The sequence below is a fragment of the Panthera uncia genome, chromosome D1 (assembly GCF_023721935.1).
Source record: "Panthera uncia isolate 11264 chromosome D1, Puncia_PCG_1.0, whole genome shotgun sequence".
Lineage (NCBI taxonomy): Eukaryota > Metazoa > Chordata > Mammalia > Carnivora > Felidae > Panthera > Panthera uncia.
The window spans coordinates 8,713,017-8,739,336 of record NC_064808.1 but is presented as its reverse complement, the minus strand read 5'-3'; the positions used below and the strand labels follow the sequence as shown (position 1 = coordinate 8,739,336).

Here is a 26,320-nt window from a genome sequence, read left to right as displayed (position 1 = left end):
GAATCCACATGGAGTGAAGCGGCCCAGCCTCCCCCAGTGGCACAGGCCCTGTGACCCCCATCCCACACCGTGACCTGTCGTTGACCAGCCACAGTATCCACTAGCCCAGGCAGGGGAGGGGTGGCCGGTTCCCACCCCCACCCCCACCACCCAGGCTCACAAGCTCTTCCTCTGCCTTGCCTACTCCCTGAGCCCCTCCCTGCCATTATCCAGCACCTCTGGGGCCTCTGCTGGCATTCTCTCCCATGGTCCTCCCCAGAACTTTAGCAGGTGGGGTCGAGTGACATTTTACAGATGAGGAAACTGAGGCACAGCTAGTAAGTCACACAGTTAGTGGGTGTCGGGGCCCCGGTTTGAAGCCAGGCAGCCGGGGCACCCGGCCCTGTGCCAGGATCCTGGGGTGGTGGGCTGGCCCCGGGTACAGGCTGGAGGAGCAGGGCACCCGGTGGGATCAGCCCGAAGGAGCCCTGCCACGTGAGCTGGGTGGGCACTGGCAGCGGCCGTGGCTGTCGGCCTCAGGCCGGTCGCCCCCTGAGCCTGGGCAGAGGCTAGCACTGCGGACATCACTCCGGTGGCTTGACAGAACTGACAGGCCTTCGGGTACCTCCGCGGGGCCAGGGGCCAGGCTCTCCCCATTTCCCGCTGGAGCGCAGGGAGGGCAGGGCTGTGCGCACACACGCAGGTCGCGTGTGAGTTCGCAGGTATGAGGTGAAGGAGTGGTAGCCGGTCTAGACTCCTAGAGGTGAAGGGTGGGGATGCCCCTTGGGGGATGGGGGAGGGCCCTCTGCAGGGTCCCCCCCCGAGAACACGATGGGTGGGTGGCTGGCAGAGGCAGGACCCTCCAGCCCCCCTAGGATGGCACACCCCTTCCTCCCGCCACCGCAGGGGTCTGGGCGGAGTAGCGCTTAGAGGGGATGGGAACTGCAGCACCTGCCGGGACCCAGCTGGCCCCCTGCACCACCTGGAGACGGGAGGGGCTGGGGAGACCCGCAGCTGAAACACCAGCTGTTGGCAGCGCTGGCCGGCCCCAGCCCCTCCTGGGACCCACCGGCTGGAGCCCCGGCCCTCCACCCCCGGCCACCCCACCCCACCACGCGGCTCCCGGGCTCTTCATCCTTCTCCCCACTTCCCAGAATCCGCGCTCTGACTCCTCCTTGGAGAGAGTGGGATGATGTCACTTCCTGAGGGGGGAGGAGTAGGCACGACCCCGACAGGCTAGCCCGCCCGCCCGCCGGGCCGCCAGCTCGCGGGGAACAGCCTGGCAGCGGCTGAAGTGGCTGCACCAGGGGGAGAGAGAGACGGGCTGGCTTGGACATGCCGGCTGGCCCCCCGGCCCCATGTCCCCTCATCCAGCCTGAGGGCCGTGCCCACCGGCCGGGGGATACCTGGTCACTTGCTTCCCGAGTGATGCTGGTCTCTGAGGACACTCGCTTTCCCCGGAGCGGTCACCGGGGAGAGGACTTGCCGCCCGCCTCTGGACCAGGTGCCATGTAAGCCTCTGGGCCTGGGGGCAGCTGCCCACCAGCGGGGGCGCCCACCCCCCCTACAGCAGGGAGTCCTCTGCACAGTTCAGCACAGGGCTACCCTGGAGCCCCTCACCAGCATCTCCCCGAATGACCCCCCTGTGGGGAGCCTCCTGGCCCGCAGCACTACCCTTGCTCCTGGGGCTCTAGGGAGTTGGGGGTCCCTGGATTCCTGGGCACTCCTCCCTGAGCTTGCCTGTGGCGAATTTGAACTCAGCGGCTTCGGAGAGTTTTGAACTGGGCGGCAAATGTTGCGCGGCTCAGCATGGGCATGGAAGGTGTGGCTGCCAAGACGGGGTGCCCTGCAGGGCCCAGTCACTACCCTTCGAGTAGAGGGGCTGGATGGCCCCCATCATGCTCCTGACCCCGGATCCCAACTATGCCCCTCCCTACCAAGGGGCATAGCTGTGGTTGGGCATTCTGCCTGATGAGTGTAAAATCAAGTCACACTCCCAGGGGTCCAGCAAAGCAAGAAACTGAAGAGCTCATTCAACAGCTCCTTGCTGAGCACCTACTGCGTGCTGGGCGCCCTCCCGCCTTTACGCTCGGCCCGTGTACGCCCTTACCCCCACCTTCCCCAAGGTCTTCAGCCTTCTGCTTGTTTGTTTTGGGCTGAGAAGCCCCCATCCCACCCCAAGGACTGCACGCACTGGGCAGATCTGGAAAAAAGGCAACAGGGGAGCTGGGGGCTTCCCTGATCCCACGTAGGGAGAGGCAGGGGGTGAGCCCAGGTCTTTAACGGAACTGGGAAGTTACTGCTGTGGTGACCCCAGGGAGAGCCGGTCCCGAAGGGCCAGCACCAGTCTCGGGGACAGGAGAGTCCTCAGGCATAAGGCCAAAGCCAGCGTCTAGCTGCTGAGGTCCTTTATATTGGCTCTGGGGGTGTGGATAGGGCCGGATGTAGGTCCTGCCCCGGGATGGATCAGCATTTCCGATGGCCTGGAAGCCCGTGGGCCGTGGGGCCTGGGAGGGATGCTCGCATGCTGGCCACGCCTGGCCGAGGAGTATGCCACAGCAGCCCAGCCACAGGGTCCTCTGCTGTCTTGCAGGAGGTGAGCACCAGGCCCGCTGAGCCTCTGCAGAGCCGCCAGCCATGCCCGGGATCGTGGTGTTCCGGCGGCGCTGGTCTGTGGGCAGTGATGACCTCGTCCTGCCGGCCATCTTCCTCTTCCTCCTGCACACCACCTGGTGAGTCTTGGGGCCATGCCACAGGCCTGGAAGAAGGCCTTCTGGCCATCCGTGCTGCCCCTGTCATGCTCCCAGCTCCTAGGAGTTGGTGTCTGGAACCCCCACCACCTAGGGACATACCCACGTGGTGCCCAGAGGCCTTGCCTGGCCACCACTGGCCCTGGCCCCGTGACTGGGCAGGGCCGCCGCTGCTGTCCCCCCGCAGCTGGCAGCTGGGCTCCCTGCTCTCACCTCCCTGTCCCCGGCCGCCCGTGTCCTCAGAGGCACTAGATAGCAGGAGGACGGTGCTCCTGAGCCTGAAGCCGTGGAGCCCTCCAGCCGCTGAGTCCTGGCTGGCCAGGGAGCTCGGGAGGTGCCCGCGCGGCCTGGCCCCTCTCACGTGCGCGTTTCCCCAGGTTTGTGATCCTGTCTGTGGTGCTCTTCGGCCTGGTCTACAACCCCAACGAGGCCTGCTCCCTGAACCTGGTGGACCACGGCCGCGGCTACCTAGGCATCCTGCTGAGCTGCATGATCGCCGAGATGGCCATCATCTGGCTGAGCATGCGCGGGGGCATCCTCTACACAGAGCCCCGCGAATCCATGCAGTACGTGCTCTACGTGCGCCTGGGTAAGGGCCACCCGCCTCGGGTGGGGGCGGCTCCAGACCACCCCCACCTCCACCCTCCTCTCGCGCTCCGTCATTCATCCAGCCAACATCTGGTGGGCACACGCGATGGGCCAGGCCCTGGGCCAGCACCAGGGTCCAGCGGCGAGCCAGCAGGCTTACTGGGCTTACGTTCTGGACCAGGGGGGTGGGCGGACGGTGGCCTGAGGGCCACATCCAGCCTGCCGTCTGTTTTTGTAAATAGTTTTATTGGAACCCAGCCACACTCATTCGTTTACGCGCTCACTCCCTATGGCTGCTTTTGCATGACTCTAGCGGAGCTGAGTAGTCATGACAGAGAATAGGACCCGCAAGTGTAAGATACTTACTCTGGCCCTGACTGAAAGAGTTCTTTGGCCCCTGTTCTAGGCCAAGTGCGTCTCTTCAGCTGCTTTGAAATCCTCCCCCAGGCAGCGCTCCCCTTCCCCGGAAGCCTCTCCGGGGCCCAGATTCGCTCCCTGGGGGGCCGGCCTGTGTTCTCTTTCTGGGCTTCGGTTCCAGCTGCTGTTCCCGGTGTTTCCTCGTGAACGCTTCTCTGGGGCTTCTGTGAGCTGCGCTAAGCCCTTCCCCTTGCTAAGTGAGGGAGGAGCCATTTTTGATCTCATTTTACAGATGAGGAATCTGGGGCCCAGGGAGGCTAATTAGCTCCCTTCAAGGTCACACGGCTAGTGTGTGTGTGTGTCAGAGCTGGGGTTTGAACCCAGGTTGTTTGTCTCCAAAGCCTGGAGTCTGAGCTGCCGCAGGTGCTGCCTGTGGAGCCGGGGTCTCTAACGCTGCCCCGCGTCCCCACACCCCCCGGCCTGGGCAGCCGCAGCAGCCTGCTGGGGTTCCTCCTTCCTCCCTCCTGAGGGCCGGAGCCTCCTCCTGGGGAAATAGCAGTCTCTATGAGTGAACCCTCTCCCATCTAATTCTCCGCAGTCCTGTAACGCAGACGTCATCACTCCATTTTACAGATGAGGAAACGGAGGCCCAGGGAATTAGGTAACTTGCCCAAGATATGCCTGATACCGGAGTTCACAGGCATAATTCTAAAATCCTGAAAGAACACAGAAATGCCACTTCATCCTCCGCCTTTCCAGGGGGATCACCCTCTGAGGGGGAACCTCAGGGGCCCTTGGGCATTTAAGCTGGAACAGGTGGCGGGCACGCTGTGGTGGGACAGAACGGTGGCGGGACCGCCGTGCCCCGTGGGCCCCCTCTGCCGCGAGGCTGGTGGCCCTGCCGCAGGAGGGACCGGGCGGAGGTTCCGGGGCCCTTCCCTGGCAGGCCCACCCTGGCCATCCTTCAGCCAGCACCCTGCTCTCCTTGCAGCCATCCTGGTGATCGAGTTCATCTATGCCATCGTGGGCATCGTCTGGCTCACTCAGTACTACACCTCCTGCAACGACCTCACTGCCAAGAACGTCACCCTCGGTATGTGAGCCAGCCCCCCCCCCCCACCGGGGGTTGGAAGGGACAGGGTCAGCTTAGAGAAGAGGAAGCTCAGGCACCTCCCAGGGCAAAGGGTTTCCGTGAGGACACTGGGCAGGATGGCGGTGGCCTTTATCCTGCCGTCTGCCATCCCGCCTCAGAGGAACCTGTTGTGTGCGGGGGGCGGGGGGGGGGGGGCGCAGCCTCACCAGAAACCCACAGAGCTGGCTGCTCTGAACCAAGGGTGGGCCTTGGGGTCATGGCTCAGGGGGACTCGGGGGGGGCACGGGGACAACCACGGGGACAACCAGGTGACCAGAGGCCGGGGCCGGGGGCTTCTGAGCCTGGAGGTGACAGGGAGGCTCCCGCGCCCCTTTCCCCAGAGCTGGCGAGCCAGGGAGGTCCCCCCCAGCACCTCCCCACCTTGTTTCCCACCGCCGCCCCATAGGGATGGTCGTCTGCAACTGGGTGGTCATCCTCAGCGTCTGCATCACCGTCCTCTGTGTCTTCGACCCCACGGGCCGCACCTTTGTCAAGCTAAGAGCCACCAAGAGGCGGCAGCGCAACCTCCGGACCTACAACCTCCGGTCAGTTGGCTGGGCGGGCGGGCGGCCCCCTAGCAGGTGCGCGGACAGGCGGGCACAGCCGGCCCCGAGCCGCCCAAACCGCAGCTCCGCCTGTGTGAGCCACGGGCATTGGCCAAAGTCTTAGCGTCTCCCTGCCTCAGTTTCTTGGTCTGTAAAGCGGGAATAATGACAGCTCCTGCCTCCGACGGCTGCTGTGAGATTTAAATAAAATAAGCGGGAAGTGCTTAACGCTGTGCTCACACGCTTGGTACGTGCTCGGTAAATGGGACCGTTGTTACCATTGCCTTCGTTTTCAGTGCTTTTTTGTTTTTCTTGTTTCTGTTTTCATTTATTTTGAGAGAGCACAAGAATGTGCATGCGTGCAGGGGTGGGCAGAGAGAGGGAGAGAGAGAAGCCCAAGCAGGCCCCACATAGGGCTCAAGAGCCCGATGCAGGGCTGGAGCTCACGAACTGTGCTACCGTGACCTGAGCCAAAGCTGAGAGCCAGACATTTAAACGACTTAAGCTCACTTAAATGACCGAGCCGCCCAGGTGCCCCCATCTTCAGTGCTGCTAATCACAAGGGTCATAATAGCACGAAGCACGCATAACCCAAGCCAAGCATCACGTGTGCTAACTAACAGCAGCTCTGTGAGGTCACCCCTATAACGCAGACAGAGCTAGGACACAGAAGTTGTGTGACTTGCCTGAGTGACACAGCCAGGATATGATGGAGCTAGGCTCAAGCTTTAGGAGATCTGGCTTTAGGGCCCTTGCTCCTAACCACTTGACTAGGCTGCCTCTACGATTAAGGGACCTACAGAAGGTTAATCAAGGAAGGCTTCCTGGAGGAGGTAAGTTTTGCACAGCGTTTAAAAGAAAGGGGAAAGCTGTGCCATGTTAGAGGAAATGAGGGAGGGAATCGAGGGTCATAGCGATTCCTGTTTCCTGAAAGAAAAAGAGAGGGGAGGGGGGCTTCCAGGGTGCCCCGTGGTGACTCTACTATGACCCAGGCTCTGTGAGGACCCCCTTTTGCACCATCAGTCCACTGGGTCATTCTCCAACCCTGGTGCTGTTAGGAGACCCATTCTATCGATGAGGAGGAGTCAGTCCCAGAGAGGACAGGTCACTTGCCACAGGTCATGCTGATGAGAGTGGTCGTGGCGACTCCGTCTGCAGGGCAGGGGAATCAGGAGCCCTCAGCCGGGGCCGCGGGTCCCCCAGGAACTCTCCCCACCCCGCCCTCCTGCGCCTCCGCTCTGGGCTCCCCTCAGGCCCTCCACGTCAGCTCGGCTCAACGGCCAGAGCCACACCCGCGCCTGGGCTGGCCACCTCCCAGCCCAAAATACCAGGTCCCAGAGCCAAGGCCCTGGAGCCCGTTTTCCCTGGCGGTGCAGTGGGCCACCACCACCCCGTCCCATTTTCGCGCTCAGAGCCCACGCCCCCACCCGACCTGGTTTCTGGGCTCCTGGGGCCCTGGGAAAAAAAAAATCTCCCCTCTCTGATTCTGGGTAATTGCCCTGGGGGCCCAGGGAAGCCAACGCCTTTGCAGTTGGGGGCTGTCGGTTTAATTAGAAAGTTTTCCTGTGGTTTCTGGCCCTGTGGGGGCAAGAGGCCTCAGAGCTCGGGGCTCCGACCTGTTGCGTCTTCTCCAGCTCTCCGCAGGGGTCGGGAGGGCAGCCTAGGCTGCAGCTTGGTTAATATGACCACCTCTCACTCGGGCTGGTCTCCGCTGGCCCTCCCTCAGCTCTGAAAGCCAACAGTTTTTTTAACAAGGACATTTTCAAGCCTGCCTGCCCTTTCTCCACTTCCAGGAGAACGACACTGACAGGTTATTTTAGCATCTGGAAGTCAGGAAGCTGTTTAAGTCCCGGGCCCTCTCTCCTTCCAGGGAAATCTCGTAGGGGTTGGGAGAGAGATTATTCCCAGCGCTATTCCCTGGGGGCCTTGACCTTGGATCTTTGCAGGGGTGTCTTCCCTCCCTTCACTTTAGTGAGCCCCGGGGCAGAGGGGTGCTGGGTCCATGAACTTTCTATCCAGATTCAGTGTCTCTCTGCCGGTGTTGGTCTCCAGTAGCCTAACTGATGCATGAGGCCAAACCTGTCACTGGCTCCATCTGCCACCTGGTGGACCTAAGGGGTAGTGCAGTCAAGTGTATAGTCAGCACTTTCCGTCAACCAGAGGCCCAGCAGCAAATACTCTTTAAAAGCCCATTAGATTAGAAAGAGTTAAAGAATGTGATGCTCTGGGAACCCAGCTTGCCAGCATGCTGTCCCTTCATCAAGCCCCTGGCAGGTGGGATGTTGGTTTATGACATAAGGCTGCCCAGGTCCCTTAGAGCTGGTAGATCCCAGAAGCGGCAATTCCCTTCTATCCTTCGTACCCTTTCCTAACCCCCTCCTCCAGCCCTAGAAAGCTCTGTGGCTTTCCCTGTTCCTTGTGGCCCACTGCCTTATGGAGCCAGGGCTGCAGGAAGCAGCCCCTAGCTGCAGAGAGAAGCCAACAGGCTCGGCAAGGAGGGCCTGGCCTGTCACTCCTGATGGATACTAAGAGCCTTGCAGCCATTCGGGGCCACCCCTACTAACCACCAAGCATCAGGGTCTGAAGGGGCTGGAGGGAGGGGGAGGGCACACGTCACAAAAGCAAACCAGCCCTGTCTTGCTCAATCTGGAAACTGACATCTTTAATGTTGGTGCTCTTAAATTCACACCCAACACACCCCGATTTCGGGGCACCCAGAAATTGGAAGGGGCACAGTGGATAATTGGCCGGTTGCTCTGCCTTTGGGTACAGACTCCTGGATACCCTGACTCCCCATCAGAGCAGCTAGACAAATTGGGACGGGGTGGGGGGTGGTGGGAATAGACAGGCGCCAGCCATGCAGATGAAAGGTGGAGGCCCTTGTCCCCTCTTATGTAACAGAGCCAAGGCGTTGAGAAATACAGAGCCTCATCTGGCCCTTAAACTCCCCCCCAAATACAGGGAGGGAAATCCTTTCCAAGGGGAAGTAAGTCTGTCCAACAGGTCTGCTCCGGGTTTCACAGTGACTTGGCTGAGAGGCCCAGCACCCTGCTGTTGTCTCCCAGGGCTCATAGTTTGCGCCGTTGGATACCAGAGCAGTCCCCAGTTTGGGCTCCCACCTCTGAAGCCCCCAGGCCCAGGCCTGTTCTCTCCTAGACCTCCTGCCGGGGAGCCCTTTGCTGCGATCCTGGGAACAGGCTGCCCTGTTTCCATCCCATCTGGACCTAGGCTCTTCCGGTCCCGTCCCCTGACCTCACACATACCAACTCTCCCCCTCTGCAGGCACCGCTTAGAGGAGGGTCAGGCCACCAGCTGGTCGCGCCGGCTCAAAGTGTTCCTCTGCTGCACTCGGACGAAGGACTCCCAGTCAGTAAGTACTGGGAAATCTCTCCCGTCAGGTTCATATCCTGCTGTCAGCCACTCCGGAGCCCTCACTCCGTGGCAGAGCCGGGCGGGGCGGGGCTGGTCGACCGGCGCCGCCGGGTTTTAAGCAAGAGCGAGGTGACAGCCTGCTCACACGAGGATGTTATCCGCTGACCGCACTCCCTCCAGCAGGCGAAACAGCCGGTCCCCTGCTTTGTCGAGGGGACGGAAAGGTTTCGAGACCTTCCATCCACCCCCTTTGGAACTTACAGCCTAGTTTGGGGAGGACGTACTGAAAAACCAGGGTGGCCTGAAAGCAAAGAACAGCATGGGAACACAAGTGACTCTGGGAGATGCTTCGGAGCTGTCAAGTGCTGAGCCCCAGTCGCACCCAGTCAGCCTCCACACCCTGTGCTCCGCGGAGCAGCCGAGGGGTCGGGCCAGTCAGTGCCGGGCGCTACGGAAGAAAGGCCCGGTCAGCTGAGGGCGGCCCCTGGTGGGGCGGCAGGGCCCCCGGGGTCCTTGAGGCAGAGTCCCCCCCTCCCCACCCCAGTGCTGGCAGGGCCCTTAGACACCATTTAGCGGCCCCTCCTCGTTTTACAGATCAGGCGGCTGAGGCCCAGAGGGCCCAGACTTGTTCAGCGTCCCACAGCTAGTTAGTGGCCGAGCCGGTGAGGTCAGGAGACCACTCCTCCCCGAGCCAGACAGCAAGTGCCCTCCATGGAAGCCGCCGGAGGCCCGAGTGGCTCCTTCCCACCAGCGGTCCCTGGTGAGCTGTGGAATGAGTAATCGGGTATAAGAGAGCCCCAGCCCCCTCCGTCCCTGGAGGTGGTGCCTCTCCGTCACTCTGCTGTGTTGCCGAAAGTTGGAACTGAGTACCAACATTGAAAATCAGGGCGTTTACGTACGGGTGGCATCTCTAGACCTGGCTCGCGGCGCAGTCAGCCCGGGGGCTGAGAAGCAGCAGGCTCGGTCTGGCCTCATTAGGCCTTTGAGTTTGCAACCCCTGATTTGTCTTCCCTTACAAGTGCCAGGCACTCAAGGGTGAAAGAAACCCAGCAAGAGAGAACCACTCGCCACGAGTGTGTTCCCGTCACAGCCTCCCCTAAGAGGTTAGGGAGGTGCTTCCAGACTTCTCCGACTGAGGCAGGGAAGGCACTGAGCGCGCCGACCAGCGTGGCCGCCTGGCCCGGGCTTGGGCCGGCCTGGGGGCCGGGCTTACGGGGAGCCGGGGGGGGGGGGGGGGGGGCCACTGGCCCAGAGTCGCACCTTCCTCCAGGCACATCGTGAGGGTCCCTGAGCCTGCAGCTGTGGGCAGCTGGGGGAGGGGGCCTGACACCCCAGAGGCTCAGCCCTTAGGAGGCCGTTCGAGGTCACAGCTGGTGGGAGGTGGGAAGAAACTCAGCGTGGAGAGGCAGCGGCCAGGAGCTCAGTTTTGGCTTCTCTGCTAGAGAGAAAGGCGGAGGAGAACAAGCCGGGCCGAGCAGGCCTTGATTCCTAGTGACTGGGGAAAGAACAGGAAATGGCTCACGTTGGCATCTGTGCGTGGTAGGCGGTGATGGTGAGTGCCGTAGGAGCTCTGAGGACAGAAGAGGGCCGGGAGGTGGAGGACGGACGAGGTTCGGTGGCTGTCCCAGACGGCTCTGGCCAGGTCCGCGGGGCCCAGAGCCCAGGCTAGGGCCCCTGGGGTCACGGCTGCAGAGGGCCACGTGGGGTTGGGCCCAGCTGGCGCCGTGCAGGTGCCGGGGCGAGCTTGCACCGGGCCCAGAGCAGAGCCCCGGCCCTGGGGGATTCACGCCCGGTCTCTCGCCCTCTCTCCCGCTCCCCTGCCCCTGCCTCCCACCCCCCTGGACCTCACAGGATGCCTACTCGGAAATCGCCTACCTCTTCGCCGAGTTTTTCCGAGACCTCGACATCGTGCCGTCCGACATCATTGCGGGCCTGGTGCTGCTCCGGCAGCGGCAGCGGGCCAAACGCAACGCGGTGCTGGACGAGGTGAGCGCCCGCCCTCCTCCCGGCGTCTCCCTGCTGTCCCGGTGCCACTCCCCAGGTTTCCGGAGGTCACCCTCTGACGCTAGCTCCCCACCACACGCCCCCTTGGGGGGCATCGAGGCCCTTGGGAAGCAGGCAGAGTGAGAGCCGGGCGGGCCTGGACCCCCTTTCTCAGCCACGCAGCTGGACCTGGGACAGCCAGCCGCCTTTACACGCTGGTTTTACAGGCGAACAATGACATTTTGGCCTTCCTGTCTGGGATGCCAGTGACCAGAAACACCAAGTATCTCGACCTCAAGAACTCGGTGAGTCCGAAGCACCCCCCACCCTGCCTGCCCCCGGGGCCCTCTCCCTCTGCTGGGATGAGCTGAGCAGACCACCTGCCAGCCGCCCCGACAGCGGGCTGCACCTGCTCCTCCCTGAGTCCCCCTGCAGCTCTCCGGCCAGCCGCTCACCTCGGTTCACGCACCCCTTCATCCCGAGAAGCCCCACCCCCACCCCCATCACGCTGGTCCTCCGGACAAAACCCTGGAATCTGCTTAACCACACTCAGAACGTTTGGTCCTGGCCTCTTGAGGTTATCAAGAGCTTCACGGGGTGGGGGTGGGGGGGGGAGCTGCTTTTATTATTTGCCGCTGCTGCTGTGGTCATAAAAGACAGCAGGACGTAACCCGCTGGTTTCAAGCTTTTTTGAGCAGCAGAACCTCTCCTCGGGCATCTTGGCTAGAAATCCGGTGTGTCACAAGTAAAGGTGGGGCCGGTCCTGTGGCCAGGGGAGCCCCCCGCCTGCCCCCCCCCCCCCCCGCCCCCCGCCATACCTCAGGGCCCTGTGTTCCCCGGGCTAAAACTGCAGCCGGCAGCCTCAGGGGCAAACCCACTTAGGGACACGTCAGCTCCGCCACTGTCGCTATGACCTTGGGCGTGTCCCCATCCCCTCTGAGCCCATCCCTGCGTGTGTAATGGTGCTGGGCCCACCTTCCACACAGAACTCCGGTGGGGAGAAGAGGAGCCATCCGGAGTCCAGTTCCCCGCAAGGTCTCGTCCGGGACCCTACTAGAAAGGATTTACCCCTTGTAGCTAAATCCCCTAGAAAAGCCTCCGTCTGTCCCCACCGCCTAAAGTAGGTGTTCGTATCCCCTCTGAAAACAGCCCACCCACGGCAGGTGCCCAGCCCAGCCGGGCTTCCCCGGGGCGGCCCTGGGCTCTCTCACCATGTGAAGGGGGAGGGGCAGAGGCAGGCAGCAGAGCCTTGAGGTGCTGGGGTCCCCGCCTGCTGCTTGGCAAAGCCTGCCCGTGCCCCGCCCTCCAGCCAGAGCCAGGGAGGATGATTGCTTTCTTCAGCTCATTCCTAAAGAGCAGACAGGGCTGGCCCAGGGATGGTTCTACCCCTCTGGGCCCTTATTAAGGAGCTACCTAGTTCACTTCACGAGATGACTAATCACCCTCTTTAACTTTTACAAGGTGACTAATTCCCTCTAAGTGCAGGGGCCCTCCGGTGCCTGGCACACCCGGGACACTGGAAGCCGCTTTGCTGGGACACCTGTGCCTCCTGTGTCCTTCCAGCCCATCGGGCTGATGACAATAGCCACTGGCCTCAGACACCGGGTTTCACACTGGCGCCTTTCTCTGGAGAGATCCCAATCTGCTCCAGACGTCCCCTGGGAGCCTGTGATTTGACGCGTCAAACTGGAGTCTCCCCGGATTTGCAGACCAGGAACCCGAGGGCCGGGAGAGCCAGCTGACGGCTTCTCCGGTCACCCAGGGCCTGCAGGGCCAGCCCTGCCACTCAAGGCCTGGATACCCCCAGCTGGAAGGGGTTAAATCTCTCTTCCCAGGCCTGATTGCCGAGGCGGGGGTGAATGCCACCCCGCCTCCCCCTGTCTTCCCTTGTCGGAAAAAACGGGCAAGGAAATCGATCCAGCACTGCGAGTGTTTTTCTGTCCCCAAATCATTAATTCTGAGGCTGGAGCAGCAGGACAGGCCCCAGGAGGCTTCGTGCCCTGGTTGCACGGAGATAATTAGGGAAATGCAATTATCATCTAGAGGGGCGGTCCCTCCTCCACGGTGGGAGCCGGTGGGCCTACAGCCCCCGGGGAGGCTGGCAGGACCGCTCCCTCCTCCTTCCTGGGGAGCCCTTGGGCCCAGAGGCTGCAGGCGGAAAGGGCAAGGGGTGACTGACTCCGCTTCCTCTCTTCCAGCAAGAGATGCTCCGCTACAAAGAGGTCTGCTACTACATGCTATTCGCTCTAGCCGCCTACGGGTGGCCCATGTACCTGATGCGGAAGCCTGCCTGTGGCCTCTGCCAGCTGGCTCGGTCCTGCTCGTGAGTACCCCGACCTGTCCTTCTGGCCGGCCAGTGCGTGCGGAGGAGCCGAGGTCCCGCGGCTGGGCCAGCCTGCGGGACACTCTCCCTGAACAGACTGTGCCTGCTGCCCTGCCCCCACCTCCCCCGTGGTCTGCAACCCGCCCTTCCTCTCCTCCACCCCGCCTGTGGGCCGCGACCTTTCTAGTCGCGCATTATCCCCAGGCAGGGAAGAGCGTGGGCTTTGGAATCACGCAGATCCCAAAATCTGCTCTGAATCCAGATTTTGTCACCCGCAGCCTTGGGCGAGTCGACCCCCCCTACCTCTGCAAGGCTCGGTTTCTTTATCTGTGTAATGGGGATGCTGGAGCTCTTTTGAGAGGATTCAACGATAGCTGTCCAGCCTCTGGCACTGCTGGTTCCCTTCCCCTGCCGTGTCTGTCTCTACCTCTCTCAAACACTCCCCTCTGCCCACATCTTGCTCCCTCCTGCTCCTGTCCTGTACTCTGCCTCTCTGAAAGAAAGGATTTTCTGCAGCCCGCGTCAGGGGCCTGGTGGACTGTGCTTCCCTAAGTGGACCAGAGAAGGGCACAGCTCCAGGAGGGGCCCTTCCCCGTCCTCGGTGTGTCCACCCTCAGTGTGGCCCAGACAGAAGGAGGACAGCTCCCTGGCTCCCTGGTCCCGAAAGGCTGGCAGGCTGGGCGGCAGCTTCTGTCTGTGACACCCCTGCCCTTGGGGCAGCCACACCTCTCCTGCGGTGCCCTTTGTTTCCAGAAGGCTGGGTGGCCCTGGGGACCTGGTTCTCCCCATCCCCCCCGCCCCAGTGACTCACAGAGCAGACCACACACCCCACGCCCCCTCCCACAGCAGGTCCTCCCAGCGTCCCTGGGAGTCCCTGCCGCTGCCTAAGAAGCTTCTTGAAATGAGCACCAGACCAGGAGTCCCGGGACCTGGGCTCTGACAGGTCCTGCGCCGTCACTCATGGGCAGGGTGGGAGCGTCATTTGTGCAGGCGGTGTCTGTCCCACCTGCGCATGAGGTATTTCGGAAGCCAGGGAGTCACTGGCAGGCCGGGCACTCGGGGTGATATGCAGGCAGGAGGGATGCTGCTGTTTTTCCGCTCCCCGGTGCTGCAGGGAGAGAGAAGACGGTCCTCAAGGCCAAGGGTTCAAGCCCAGGTCTCTGTCCCTGAAGGCCACGCTGCGGTGGCCATGGGCTGACCGGGGTTAGAGAGAGGAGACAGCTGCCTGAGAACAGGAGTCTGGCCCCCAGACCCAGGCCGGCCCCCACTTGGCCCTACGGTTGGTGGGAGCCTCTCCCAGCGTGGGTTGAGGTGGCCGCCCACCCCAGGCCCGGTAGCTTCCGAGATGCAGCCGGACCCTGAGTTTGCTTAGCGAGGCTACTCCTCATCGGGATGTAACAATCCCTTAGATGCTGCTTGAGTGAAGACAAACCTCCCAGCATTGCCGAAATTCAGGCTCCTTAATAAAATCCCAGCTGTCATCTCAAGACAGCTGGCAGACCGCGCTCTTGTGTCCCCGCTGGGCTCCAGGGCTGGTCGGCTGGGTGCTAGCTCCCTCTGGTGGCCTGAGGAGCCCCTGCACTCCCTAGCAGGGTGCCCGGCTCTGACACTCAGCCCCTCGTTGAGGGGGATGCCTACCCCGTGTGCCTGGTGCTGGGGACACAGTGGTAAACCAAGCAGAGCAAAGCCTGCCCCGTGGAGCCATCGCCTGGTGGAGAGGTACAGACAGTACACAGACAGGGACCCGGAGCCCGTTGGAGCAGATTGATGCTTTGGGGAAAAATATAGTCGGATGTGTCGTCAGGCTGGGGAACGCTGGCAGGGGCCTGGCTGTGCTAGATGAGGTGTCCAGGGTGGACGTCCCCGTGACATACATTTGAGCAGAGGTCTGAAGGAAGTGAGAAGTCCTGTCATGAGATATGGCCAGTGCATCTGAGGGCAGTCAGGAAGGCCGGTGGGGCCGGTGGGGCCGGAGGGAAGTCGGAGGTCGCAAGCCAGAGAACCAGGGCCTGATGGGGCAGCGCCCTTGACCCTTGCAAGGACTCCAGCTCTGACAGTAGACAAGAAGGGCATCGCTGTAAGGTTTTGAGTGAAATGATGTGGCTTGACTCATGTCTCAGAGGCTCACCCTGGCTTCCGATCGAGAATGCCGAGGACAAGAGTAGAAGAGGGAGACCGGTCGGGAGGCCGCCACGACACTCCAAGCCAGAGATAATGGTGGAAAGGGTGGGCGCCAGGGAAGGTGGTTGGAGTCCGTTCTGAATCTGAAGGCAGGGCGAGCTGATGTGCCGACCGCCAGGCCGTGGGACGAGAGGTGGGGGGAGGACCCGAGGCCAGGTCCAAGTCTGGGACTGTGCACAGAGCAGCTGGATGTGGGGGATTCAGGGAGCACGCGGGGGTGGACCATCGGGGACTGGGACCTGGCATGGTTGGATGGGGGCGTCTGGAGGCCGGGAGCAGGGCGGGCGGTTCGGTAGCTCGGAGGAGGTGTTCAGTGCCGGAGAGCAGGAGCAGGTGTGGTGAGCGAGAAGGCGGGAAGATCGTTGCTCTGGCGGAGGACGAGCCCCAGGAGGCTGCCAGTGAGGGAGAAGCAGTCCAGGGGTGAGGGGGAGAGAGCGTCGAGGGCGAGGGAGAGACCCACCCGGTCCCATGCTGCCAGGAGGCCAAGTAGGCTGAGGACCCTGGGACTTGCGAGGGAGGTTCCAGAGAGGACGGCAGAGAGAATGACTCTCCCGGGTCTCTGAGCCCTCTGCCACCTCACCAGGTGCTGCCTGTGCCCTGCGCGGCCCCGCTTCGCCCCGGGAGTCACCATCGAGGAAGACAACTGCTGTGGCTGCAACGCCATTGCCATCCGGCGCCACTTCCTGGACGAGAACATGACCGCGGTGGATATCGTGTACACCTCCTGCCACGACGCGGTGAGGGGCCGCCCACGCCGGGCCTGCACTCCCTCTGGGGCCGGGAGGTGGTCCCCGACCCCACACCCAACACTGGGGCTTCTCGGCCAGCCTTTTGGGGGAAGGGATCAAGGGAATAAGCAGTGAGGGCCTGGGGGGGGGGGGGGCGGTGGTCTTTCTAGACCCTGCAGGCAGGACAGCTGCTCTCAGGCTGTCTGAGCTGGAGGGGAGCCTGGAGGGCAGGGCGGGCTGTGTGCCGGGTGGGCAGGGAGCCCCCGCCAGCCCTGCGGGGCCCAGCGGCCAGGGGAGCCGATTCCGTAGCAGGAAGACCTGCTCAGGTCACTCATTCCCCAAGTCTAGCCCCATCCCAAGGCCATTCGGCTCATGAACCCCCTTATCCTAGGTCTATGAGACCCCCTTCTACGTGGCAGTGGACCATGACAAGAAGAAGGTGGTGATCAGTATCCGGGGAACCCTTTCCCCTAAGGTATGCTGCCTGTGGCTCCCAGCCCGCCCCTGTGGACACCCTCACAGCCCCCGAGGGGTGCCTGTCATCCTCACCCCTCACCCCACCCCTCACCCGTCCTCTCTTTCCACAAGGATGCGCTGACAGACCTCACTGGTGACGCTGAGCGCCTCCCTGTGGAGGGGCACCACGGCACCTGGCTGGGACACAAGGTACACCCCGTTCTGGGCCCCTTGCCTTCTCTCCAACCCTGCTGGCACACAGACCTGTCTTGTTGCTGCAGTGGGGGGCCTCCCTGCTTGTGCCACCCCCCCATCACCCCCCTGAGGTGCAGATTCGTCTAGAAGTTCACTGTGGCCCACCCATCAGGACCCCCACGGTCCTACCTGGCCCAGATACTGTCCCAGTAAAGCCTGAGGAGGCAGCACCTCACCCTACTTGACCTCCTGGCAGCACAGGACTCAGGGGGTCTCTCCCTCGCCCTCAGACGCTCTCTCCCCTCCCTCACTGGCAGCCTCCTGGGGCTCGTCCTCCACCAAGCCACTGGTTTCTGGTAGACAGACATGCCACTCTTCTGAGCCTCAGTTTTGTCATCTGTGAGCTGGGACTGATGTGAGAAAGTATCCACCAGGCCCCACAGCCAGGTGGTCAGGAGGGCCAAAGGGGAAACAGGACAGGATTAGTGAGCTTCCAGCCACTGGTTTTTACTGGTCTCTAAAAGACCTCCCTCCCTCCCTGCCCGTGACACCCACCTCTGTTCCTCCTTACCCAGGGAATGGTCCTCTCGGCTGAGTATATCAAGAAGAAGCTGGAGCAGGAGATGGTCCTGTCCCAGGCCTTTGGGCGAGACCTGGTGAGGCACTTTCCCTGCCAGCGAGCCCTGGCCACGCTGGCCCTGCCTCCCCGAGGGCCACACTGGGGGCAGGATGCGTTGAACGGTGGCGCCTCCCCAGCAGGCCAGGCTCCTACAGCCTCCTTTGATGCCTGGCTCCCGGCCCCCTCCTCACTTGCTCAGTCCCTCCCACCTGCTCTGACGCCTTCCTCTTTTGCACCAGCATTTCTTGGGCTCCCCTGCTCAGCCCCACCCAGTTGTGAGCACCTGTTCCACGCCAGGCACTGGAGGCCCGAAGATGGTTCGGGCCAGGGGCTTCAGAATCTAGAGCAGGCGATGGAAAATCGTTGCAGAGCCGATCAAAAGGGGGTCACTCTGGTCGGGGTGATCTCCCGAGGTGCTGCCAACTGCTCTTCCCAAAGCCAAGCCGTCCCTGGTCCCCGGAGAGCCCAGTCTAGCGTCTGGGGCACAGAAACAGGGGCAGGTGAACAAGCGATTATAACAGAGTATAATCTTTACAGAACGTACGCTGTTACACCAGAGTATGGTCACCATGTATGAAGGTCTGCCACAGGTGTAGATGCAGCATCTAGGAGGAAGTCAGCCTCTCCTGGAAAATCAGAAAGGGCTTCTCCAAGGAGGTACTCTGAGCAAGGTTTGGAAGGATGAGTAGGAGTTTGTTAGAAGAGTCCCCCCGACAAGTTGCTCTGCGTGAGTCTAGCTTGGCCCTCTCTCTCTGCCCCGGCAGCCGCACAGCACAGACACGATCCCGGGACTCTGGGAAGACCCTTCCGCCTCCCTGGTTTCAGCTAGTCCAGACAGTCAGCGGGGCAGGGCTCTCAGGTTTCTCTCGGTTTTCAGGGCCGCGGAACCAAACACTACGGCCTGATTGTGGTGGGCCACTCCCTGGGTGCAGGCACTGCTGCCATCCTCTCCTTCCTTCTGCGCCCCCAGTACCCTACCCTCAAGTGCTTTGCCTACTCCCCACCAGGGGGCCTGCTGAGGTGAGCAGCCTGGGGCCTCGGAGTTGGCTTGGGTTGGCAGGGGCTAAAGCCTTGGGAGCCGGCCCCGGGCAGTCTGGCTTCTGGTCTCACGGGGGCCTGGGAATGGCCCGCTAAGCGCGGGGGGGTTGCTGCGTCAGATGCCAGGCAGACCCCAGGATCCACGCCCGGCAAAGCCTCACTGGCAGGAAAGGTGCGACAGGCGGCGGGCGGCCTGGCCTGGCACCCGTGAGCTCCCCGGAGGGCCTCGAATCACAAACTGACCCCAGGAGTGCCGGAGCGGGGCCCGCTCACCACCCCTGCCTTAGCACCCCTTGGCTTCCTTTGCAGCGAGGACGCCATGGAATACTCCAAGGAATTTGTGACAGCTGTGGTTCTGGGCAAAGACCTTGTCCCCAGGCGAGTCGCAAGTCACAAGTTATGCCCTCTCTCCACGGTCCCGGTCCCAATCCCAGTCGACTGTTCCTCCCTCCTCGGGGGATTCCCATCTCCCCGGGGGGAGTCCCAGAGCCCCCAGAGCCGGAGGACGGGCGGCCCCACCCTGCCTGACCTCCCTTCCCTGGCTTGGCCCTGCCGAGCTGCTGACTCCCGCCTGCCTGTCCACCCCTCCCACCCTGTGATCCTGATGGCGTGGTCTTTTTGTTTCTGTGGCTGCCATGTGCCTGCCCGCTCTGCCCCCACACCCCACGCCTCTCCCGGGCCCTGGCCAGGCCAGGCTGACACCCGTCTTGCCTCCTTCCCCAGGATCGGCCTCTCCCAGCTGGAAGGCTTCCGCAGACAGCTCCTGGATGTCCTGCAGCGAAGCACAAAGCCTAAAGTGAGCCCCCGCCCCTCCCTCCTGCCAGGGCACGCTGGGCCCTGGGCACCTCACCTGTCCTGTGCCCTGCCTGTCCCTTGGCACAAAGCACAAGAGGCCCCAGCCATGTGAGGCCAGGCTGTGTGTGGCTGATGTCATGGGAACCCCAGGCCCTCAAACTCTCAGACCTCCAAGCTCACCACGTCTCCCTGCCCCTTGTACAGAGGGGGAAACCGAGGCTGAGGCCCAGAGTGGGCAGGGGACTTGCTGTTGCTTACACAAGCTGTAACTGAGTCAGGAAGGGAACCAAGGGCTCCTGAGTCCCCATCACCCACAGCTTCCTAAAGTCAAGAAAAAGCAGGCCCGAAGCCCGGTGCTTCGACTTTGCGACAGGAAGCCCCCTGCCAAGCCTGCTGCGGCTCCCCGGGCTCCATGAGCCGGGCTGCCACCGCCGGAGGGGATCTGGGTGCACTTTGTTCTGATGTCCGCTGTGGTTAAGGAGAGGATCAGCCCTTCCTCATACCTCATCAGGTCTCAGAGGAGGACACTGGGGGGGCTCCTCCTGTGGCAAGCCGGCCTCAGCATGCCAGGCGGGGGCGGGTGCTGTGGCCAGGTACCCGGAGACAGGCAGGCAGGGGCTGACCTGCACCAGCTTGTCCCCTGGGACCCCCAGGCCGGCCCCCACCCCATTAACCATCTCTGCCCAATTTGGCCTGTTCCCAACCTTGGTGCCCATGACCCTCCGGCAGGCAGGGCCCTGGGTCAGGCACCAGGTGGCAAAGGTGGGCAGGGCAGCAAAGCCTTAGGGGGCCATGTCTGCCTGGAGGAGCCTGGTTCTGGAAGGTAGAGCTGTTCCTATCAGACCCAGGCCTGTGCCCTTGTCAGGCCCAGGAGGCAGGTAGCTGGGAGCCAATCCAGACGTGCCCAGGCCTGGTAGGTGCAACTGCGATGAACTTCGGGTTCTGTTCTGTCTCTGACTCAGGAAATGACCTAGAGCAAGTCCCTTCCCTTTGCTGGGCTGTTTCCCCATCCTCTAGATAAGGGGTTGACTGCTCTTCCAGCCCCTTTCCAGCCCTGACATTCAACAGTGTCCTATCATCTGCCCTTGGCACTGTTTGGCCATCCTGGCCGCCATATGCCTCGGCCACTGCCTCCTTAGGTGGGCACTGTCCTTCCCTCCACCCATGGCCATCCCAGCTCCCACCTGTCACCAAGGGCCCTCCTTCTGAGGACCCTTCTGCCCCTGCCCACCCAGCCAGCCCTGCTCAGCTCTCTCCCCATCTCCCCCCTGCCCCGCACAGTGGCGAATTATCGTGGGGGCCACCAAATGTATCCCCAAGTCGGAGCTGCCTGAGGAGGTGGAGGTGGCCACGCTGGCCAGCACGCGGCTCTGGACCCACCCCAGCGACCTGACCATCGCCCTGTCAGCCAGCACCCCTCTCTACCCACCCGGCCGCATCATCCACGTGGTCCACAACCACCCAGCAGAGCAGTGCTGGTAGGGTGCTGCCCGCGACCCCGGTCAGCTGGGGGGGGGGGAGGCAGCGGCCAGGGGGGTGGGGGACCGGGCTGGCCTTGCTTTGTCACCCCTCGGAACGGGACGGGGCGGGGGTGGTGGGCAGAGGCTGGGAGATACTGGCCTGGGACGCTCACTGCAGGGGTCGCCCTATCCTGGGGCACTGGGAACGGAAGAAAAGTCCAGAGCGGGACTCCAGGCTCCTCCCTTGGCCGTGTCAGACTTTGTTCCTGAGCAGCTCTTCCCATTTAGGGGCCACGTAAAAGCAGAGGCCCTGGAGGGGTCACCCTGAGGCCCCGGCCAGCTCACACCTCAGGTGTCACTTGGCATCCCCTCCGGGATTAGACGGCAGCGGTTGTGACAGGGGCGGGGCGGGGGTGGGAGCGCGAAGGTGGACAAGCTACACATCGACCTCTCTTACTTCGTGCTCTCTCAGGGGGTCGGGCCTGGGTCCTCCTTCCCAGCGACCCCTCCTGCCCAGGGTTGGGGCAGGTGTGACCCCGGCCGCGAGCGGGTAGTAGGCTGTGTAGGGACGGCGGCTGAGGCCCATTTGGCATAAACGGTTCCTGGCTGGGGTGGGGGTGGGGGTGGGGGCTCAGGGTGAGGCGAGAGCAGGGAGCCCGGGGACCTGGGGGCCTCGGCCAGGGAGTCACCCCCACTCAGCTTCCCTCCGGCGCCTGTGTCCCCAGCTGCTGTGAGCAGGAGGAGCCCACGTACTTTGCCATCTGGGGCGACAACAAGGCCTTCAACGAGGTGATCATCTCGCCGGCCATGCTGCACGAGCACCTCCCCTATGTGGTCATGGAGGGGCTCAACAAGGTGAGAGCCCCCGCGCGGCCCCGGGCAGTGACGTCACCTCAGCGCCCCGCAGCACTCTGCTGGGCTGTCTCCGTCCCCACGTTACGAGCAAGGGTGCAGACTCTCAGAGGAGTGAACCAGAGCTCGTGTTCTGGCCCCCACGCCCCCGCGGTCTACTTCGCCACGTGGCCCCGTAGTGGGGAGCTTAGGAGATTCCCAGGGACCTGTCCCCGAGGCGGGCTGAGCTTAGAGGGCCTGGAGGCCACCTGGCACTTGACAGGTGCATCACCACCCACGGGCACCCTCAGCCATCACCTGACCGCGGAAAGCTGACCATAGGGAAGGGAAACCCCAGCCTGGCCCATCTGTGGGGCAGGCCTTCCTGGTGGGGCAGGGACCTGGGGTGGGGGGACAGGGGCGGGGCCCGGCTCACCCCACGAGGCTCTGGCCTGAGAAGCCTGGCCTGCTGCCCCGCCCCCCCCATGTGATTGTCACTCCTCCACCACCACCACCACCAGCTTGCCTGACCCGTCCCCAGGTGCTGGAGAACTACAACAAGGGAAAGACGGCCCTGCTGTCTGCTGCTAAGGTCATGGTGAGCCCCACTGAGGTGGACCTGACTCCCGAGCTGATCTTCCAGCAGCAGCCGCTGCCCACAGGGCCACCCGTGCCCGCCGGCCTCGCCCTAGAGCTGCCCACCGCAGACCACCGAAATAGCAGCGTCAGGTGAGCCCCAGGCGCCCAGCCCCAGCCCACCCCAGAGGCCGCTACAGGTGCCACAGTGTGTCCCAGAGCACGACTGTCTGTGCGCGTGTGTACTCTGTGCACGTACTGGGCCCACGTGTTCACGGAGCTCTGCGCACGTGCACAGGAGAACTCGATCTCCATCCCCTCTGCTCAGGGTCTCCCGATCAGCTCCCACTGCCCCCGAGCCTGCCATCACTGAAGCCCGCGTGGGATAGTGGCCGTCTAGGGACGCACAGACACACGGCCACAAGCACACAGGTTCGCTCGTGGCCATCTGGTCCCAAACAGATGGATACCCACGCACTTACATACGTGCACACATACGTGTTCGTGTTGAAGCGGACACGTGCACATACGTGTTCACAAATAGCTCTAAGTGCACAGAGAGCCCACGCCAGGACAGGCAGCCGTGCACGTGAATGCGTGAGTGCACCTGTGCCCAGACCGAACCACGGAGACACGTTTGGGGTAGCTGACATACAGACGCTTGGTGTGCCTGCCGTACACAGAACACAGAGCCGTGCATGCATGCTCCCAGGCCCACCCACACTCCGTATTCACGCACACTCTTACCAGGGGGTGGCTCTTACAGGGTGCCTCCTGGCGGGTGGGAGTCTTCCTGGCTCTCTGGGACCCTGCCCACCCAGGTTACAGATTTGGCCAGGAGGCTGCTCAGAAGGGTGGTCGCTGCTTCCTCGCCCTTGGCGGGGACACCTGGACGTCTCTCGCTCTCCCATTTGTGCATTTCCTGTGGCAACTACATGACCACATGAGGGAGCCAGCGTCCCCTCGCAGCAGCGGCTGCATCACCGCCCCCCCCTCCGGCCCCCCACCCCATTGCCCTGTCCGGTCCCTTCCGCAGAGGGCTCCAACCCATGGCAGAGGCTGGAGGAACCCCAGTGTGAGGAAGGAAGTGATCACAGTCCTGGGAGAGGTGGGGGGAGATGGGGGTGGGGGGAGATAGGGGGGTGGGGAAGTGTGGTGCTGGTGCTGAGGGTCTGAGAACCTGTGGGGGCAGCTCTGGGCAGTGCTCTTACCCCTTCCCCCTCCCCGCTTCCCCCTTTCCCCTCCCCCCTTCCCTCTCCCCCCCCCCACCCCCACCATTGCCTCATGAGTGACCTGGGGCAGCCAGTCGCTCTGAGTCTCAGGCTACCCACAGGTACAAGGTGCCCCAGCAGTGCTCCCAGCGGGGGCCTTAGGCCTTCAGGGCTCCTTACCCACAGCATCAGCCAAACAGGAGTTGTTTTTAAAAAACAACGGTCCCTGGGGCGCCTGGGTGTTTCAGTCGGGTAAGCCTCCGACTCTTGATTTTGGCTCGGGTCATGATCTCACGGTTTGTGAGTTCAAGGCCCACATCAGGCTCTGAGCTGACAGTGTGGAGCCTGCTTCGGATCCTCTGTCTCCTCTTTCTCTCTCTCTCTCTCTCTCTCTCTCTCTCTCTCTCTCTCCCTCCCTCCCTCCCTCCCTCTCTCCCCCTGCCCTGCCCCTGCTCACTCGCTCTGTCAAAATAAATGAACATAAATAAATAAGTAAGTAAGGGTCCCTGGGGCGCCTGGGCGGCTCAGTAGGTTAAGGGTCGGACTCTTGATCAAGGCTCAGGTCATGATCTCACGGTTCGGTTCTTGAGTTTAAGCCCCACATCCGGCTCCTTGCTTGGGATTCTGTCTCTCCTTCTTTCTGCCCCTCACCTCCTTGTGCGCTCTCTCGCTCGCTCTCAAAATAAACTTTTAAAAAGCCCTTTTAAGAAATAAATAAAAAAACTGAAAAAGAAAAAAAATAAGGGCCCCTGCCCCGGGCCGTTCAACAACCGCGAAATTGACTTTCCCCTCCTCTCCTCCCCGAGGTCCCTCCCGCCCAGAGCGAGTGGGAGGAGTCTCTGCCCCTCCTGAGTCTCACGCCCCTCCCTGCCCCGCCCTCCCCTCTGTAGGAGCAAGTCCCAGTCCGAGGTGAGCCTGGAGGGCTTCTCCGAGGGGCGGCTGCTGTCCCCGGTGGCCGCGGCCGCAGCGGCCCGCCAGGACCCCGTGGAGCTGCTGCTGCTGTCCACCCAGGAGCGGCTGGCGGCGGAGCTGCAGGCCCGGCGGGCGCCGCTGGCCACCATGGAGAGCCTCTCAGACACCGAGTCGCTGTACAGCTTCGACTCGCGCCGCTCGTCAGGCTTCCGCAGCATCCGCGGCTCACCCAGCCTCCACGCCGTGCTGGAGCGCGACGAGGGCCACCTCTTCTACATCGACCCCGCCATCCCGGAGGAGAACCCGTCCCTGAGCTCGCGCACCGAGCTGCTGGCGGCCGACAGCCTGTCCAAGCACTCCCAGGACACGCAGCCCCTGGAGGCGGCCCTGGGCAGCGGGGGCGTCACCCCGGAGCGGCCCCCCAGCGCGGCGGCCAACGAGGAGGAGGGGGGCGGCGGCGACGGCGGCGGGGCAGCCCCGGGGGCCGAGCTCGCGCTGCACAACGGGCGCCTGGGGGACTCGCCCAGCCCTCAGGTGCTGGAGTTCGCCGAGTTCATTGACAGCCTCTTCAACCTGGACAGTAAGAGCAGCTCCTTCCAGGACCTCTACTGCATGGTGGTGCCCGAGAGCCCCACCAGCGACTACGCCGAGGGCCCCAAGTCCCCCAGCCAGCAAGAGATCCTGCTCCGCGCCCAGTTCGAGCCCAACCTGGTGCCCAAGCCCCCGAGGCTGTTTGCCGGCTCGGCCGACCCCTCCTCGGGCATCTCACTCTCGCCCTCTTTCCCGCTCAGCTCCTCGGGGGAGCCCATGGACCTGTCGCCCACGGGTCTCAGCAGCCAGGAGTGCCTGGCAGTGGACAAGATCCGGACTTCTACCCCCACCGGCCGAGGGGCCAGCCCCGCCAAGCAGGACGACCTGGTCATCTCAGCTCGCTAGCACCCCAGGCGTGGCTGCCGGCTGAGGCCCAGGCCAGAGTAGGTGGCCCCCCCGGGCTCCTGGTGGCTGCCCCCAGGGCCAGGCTGCTTTGAGGAGAGGCCCCCAGGGGCCGGTTTAGCCTCAGGCACGGGGCACTGCTGCTGAGCTGGGGGTCCACGTCCCTACCTCAGCTTAGGACCACCAGGAGGCTGGGATCTGGGTCCTCCAGATTGGGGAGGGGTGTGATGCAGGGGGGAGCCTGGGGCAGCCGGCCCGGTGGGCAGGGCAGCGCTCTGCGCTCTCGGCCTGCCTGTCCCCCACAGGGCATCCCGGCACCCCCTATTCCAGGACCGGCAGTGGGCATGCTGACTCCCCATCACTGCCCTCTGGCTGCTCTCCCAGGGCCCAGATGGAGAGCAGCCCTCTCCCCACATATTCACGTCTGTGGTCCAGGCTGGCATCTGCCCTGGCCACCCCCCAGATCTGGTGCCTGCTGGCCAGCCCCCTGGGGTGACCCCACACCAAGGTGGCCCGCAGTGCTGTGTATGTTTACAGAAGCCACTGGGCTGGGCTCGGGATGTTTCCTGGGCTTGCAAGCCCCCCTCTCCCCCATCGTGTGTTCTGAGCAGGGAAAGGAGGAAGGCCAGGCTCCACAGAGCCCAAGGCAGCCATGGAGCCTGGAGGAGCCTGGAGGAGGGTGGGATCAAGACTGCCGCTTCTCTGCTCCGTGCCCCTCATGCTGATCCCTCTGGCAGTGGGTCCTGGGCACCCTGGCCTGCCCTGTCTGCCCATTAGTTCCTGGCTTGCCTTCTACCCCCAGGGATCCTGGCCACTCAAAGGGCGGAGGGCACAGGTGTGACCACCCCTGGCTGCAGAGTCAGTGCCCTGGGAAGAAGGAGGGCACCCAAATCCCCCTTCCTTTGAGGGCTCCGTGTAACCCCTTTATATCACCTCGCCCCCACGCCTAGGCAGCCTCGGGACCTGGGATCTGAAACCAGACATGCCTCCACCCCCCCCCCGCCCCCCCCTTCCCCTGCCCGGGTTCCCTTCCGGCCGGGGGGGTTTTTTCCCCCCCCCCCCCCCCCCCCCCCCCCCGCCATCAATGTCCTGTCGGCAGGAAGCGAGGCCAAGAGCAGGGTATTGTGGGACCCGACTAAAGGAGGTGCAGGAGGGCCAGGGGCTCTGGGGCTGTCCTGGGTTACTGGAGGCCTCCCCAGCCCACACCTGAGGGGGGTTCCTCCCCTGCTGGGTTGGGGAACCACAGGGAGGTGGAGGCCAGCCTTTCCCCAGAAGCCCAGTGGGGGAAGGTCCGAGCTGGCGTGGCGCGTGTGTGCATGTGCATGAGTGTGTGGTGCTCCTGAGGAAGGGGCTGCT

At 63.2% G+C, this 26,320-nt stretch overlaps 1 protein-coding gene across 1 annotated transcript; it reads left to right on the top strand.

The window, feature by feature from the left end:
* Positions 1-2,581: 2,581 nt before the first annotated feature.
* Positions 2,582-25,979, top strand: DAGLA (diacylglycerol lipase alpha). Its single transcript, XM_049644948.1, has 18 exons — positions 2,582-2,711; positions 3,107-3,318; positions 4,666-4,767; positions 5,213-5,351; positions 8,634-8,721; positions 10,575-10,709; positions 10,934-11,011; positions 12,905-13,029; positions 15,794-15,947; positions 16,330-16,413; positions 16,527-16,604; positions 17,165-17,245; positions 18,086-18,228; positions 18,556-19,042; positions 20,323-20,519; positions 21,227-21,356; positions 21,874-22,061; positions 24,010-25,979. Exons 1-18 carry the CDS (start codon positions 2,617-2,619, stop codon positions 24,965-24,967), a joined length of 3,474 nt encoding a protein of 1,157 aa, XP_049500905.1. The 5' UTR covers positions 2,582-2,616; the 3' UTR covers positions 24,968-25,979.
* The last annotated feature ends 341 nt before the right edge of the window (positions 25,980-26,320 follow it).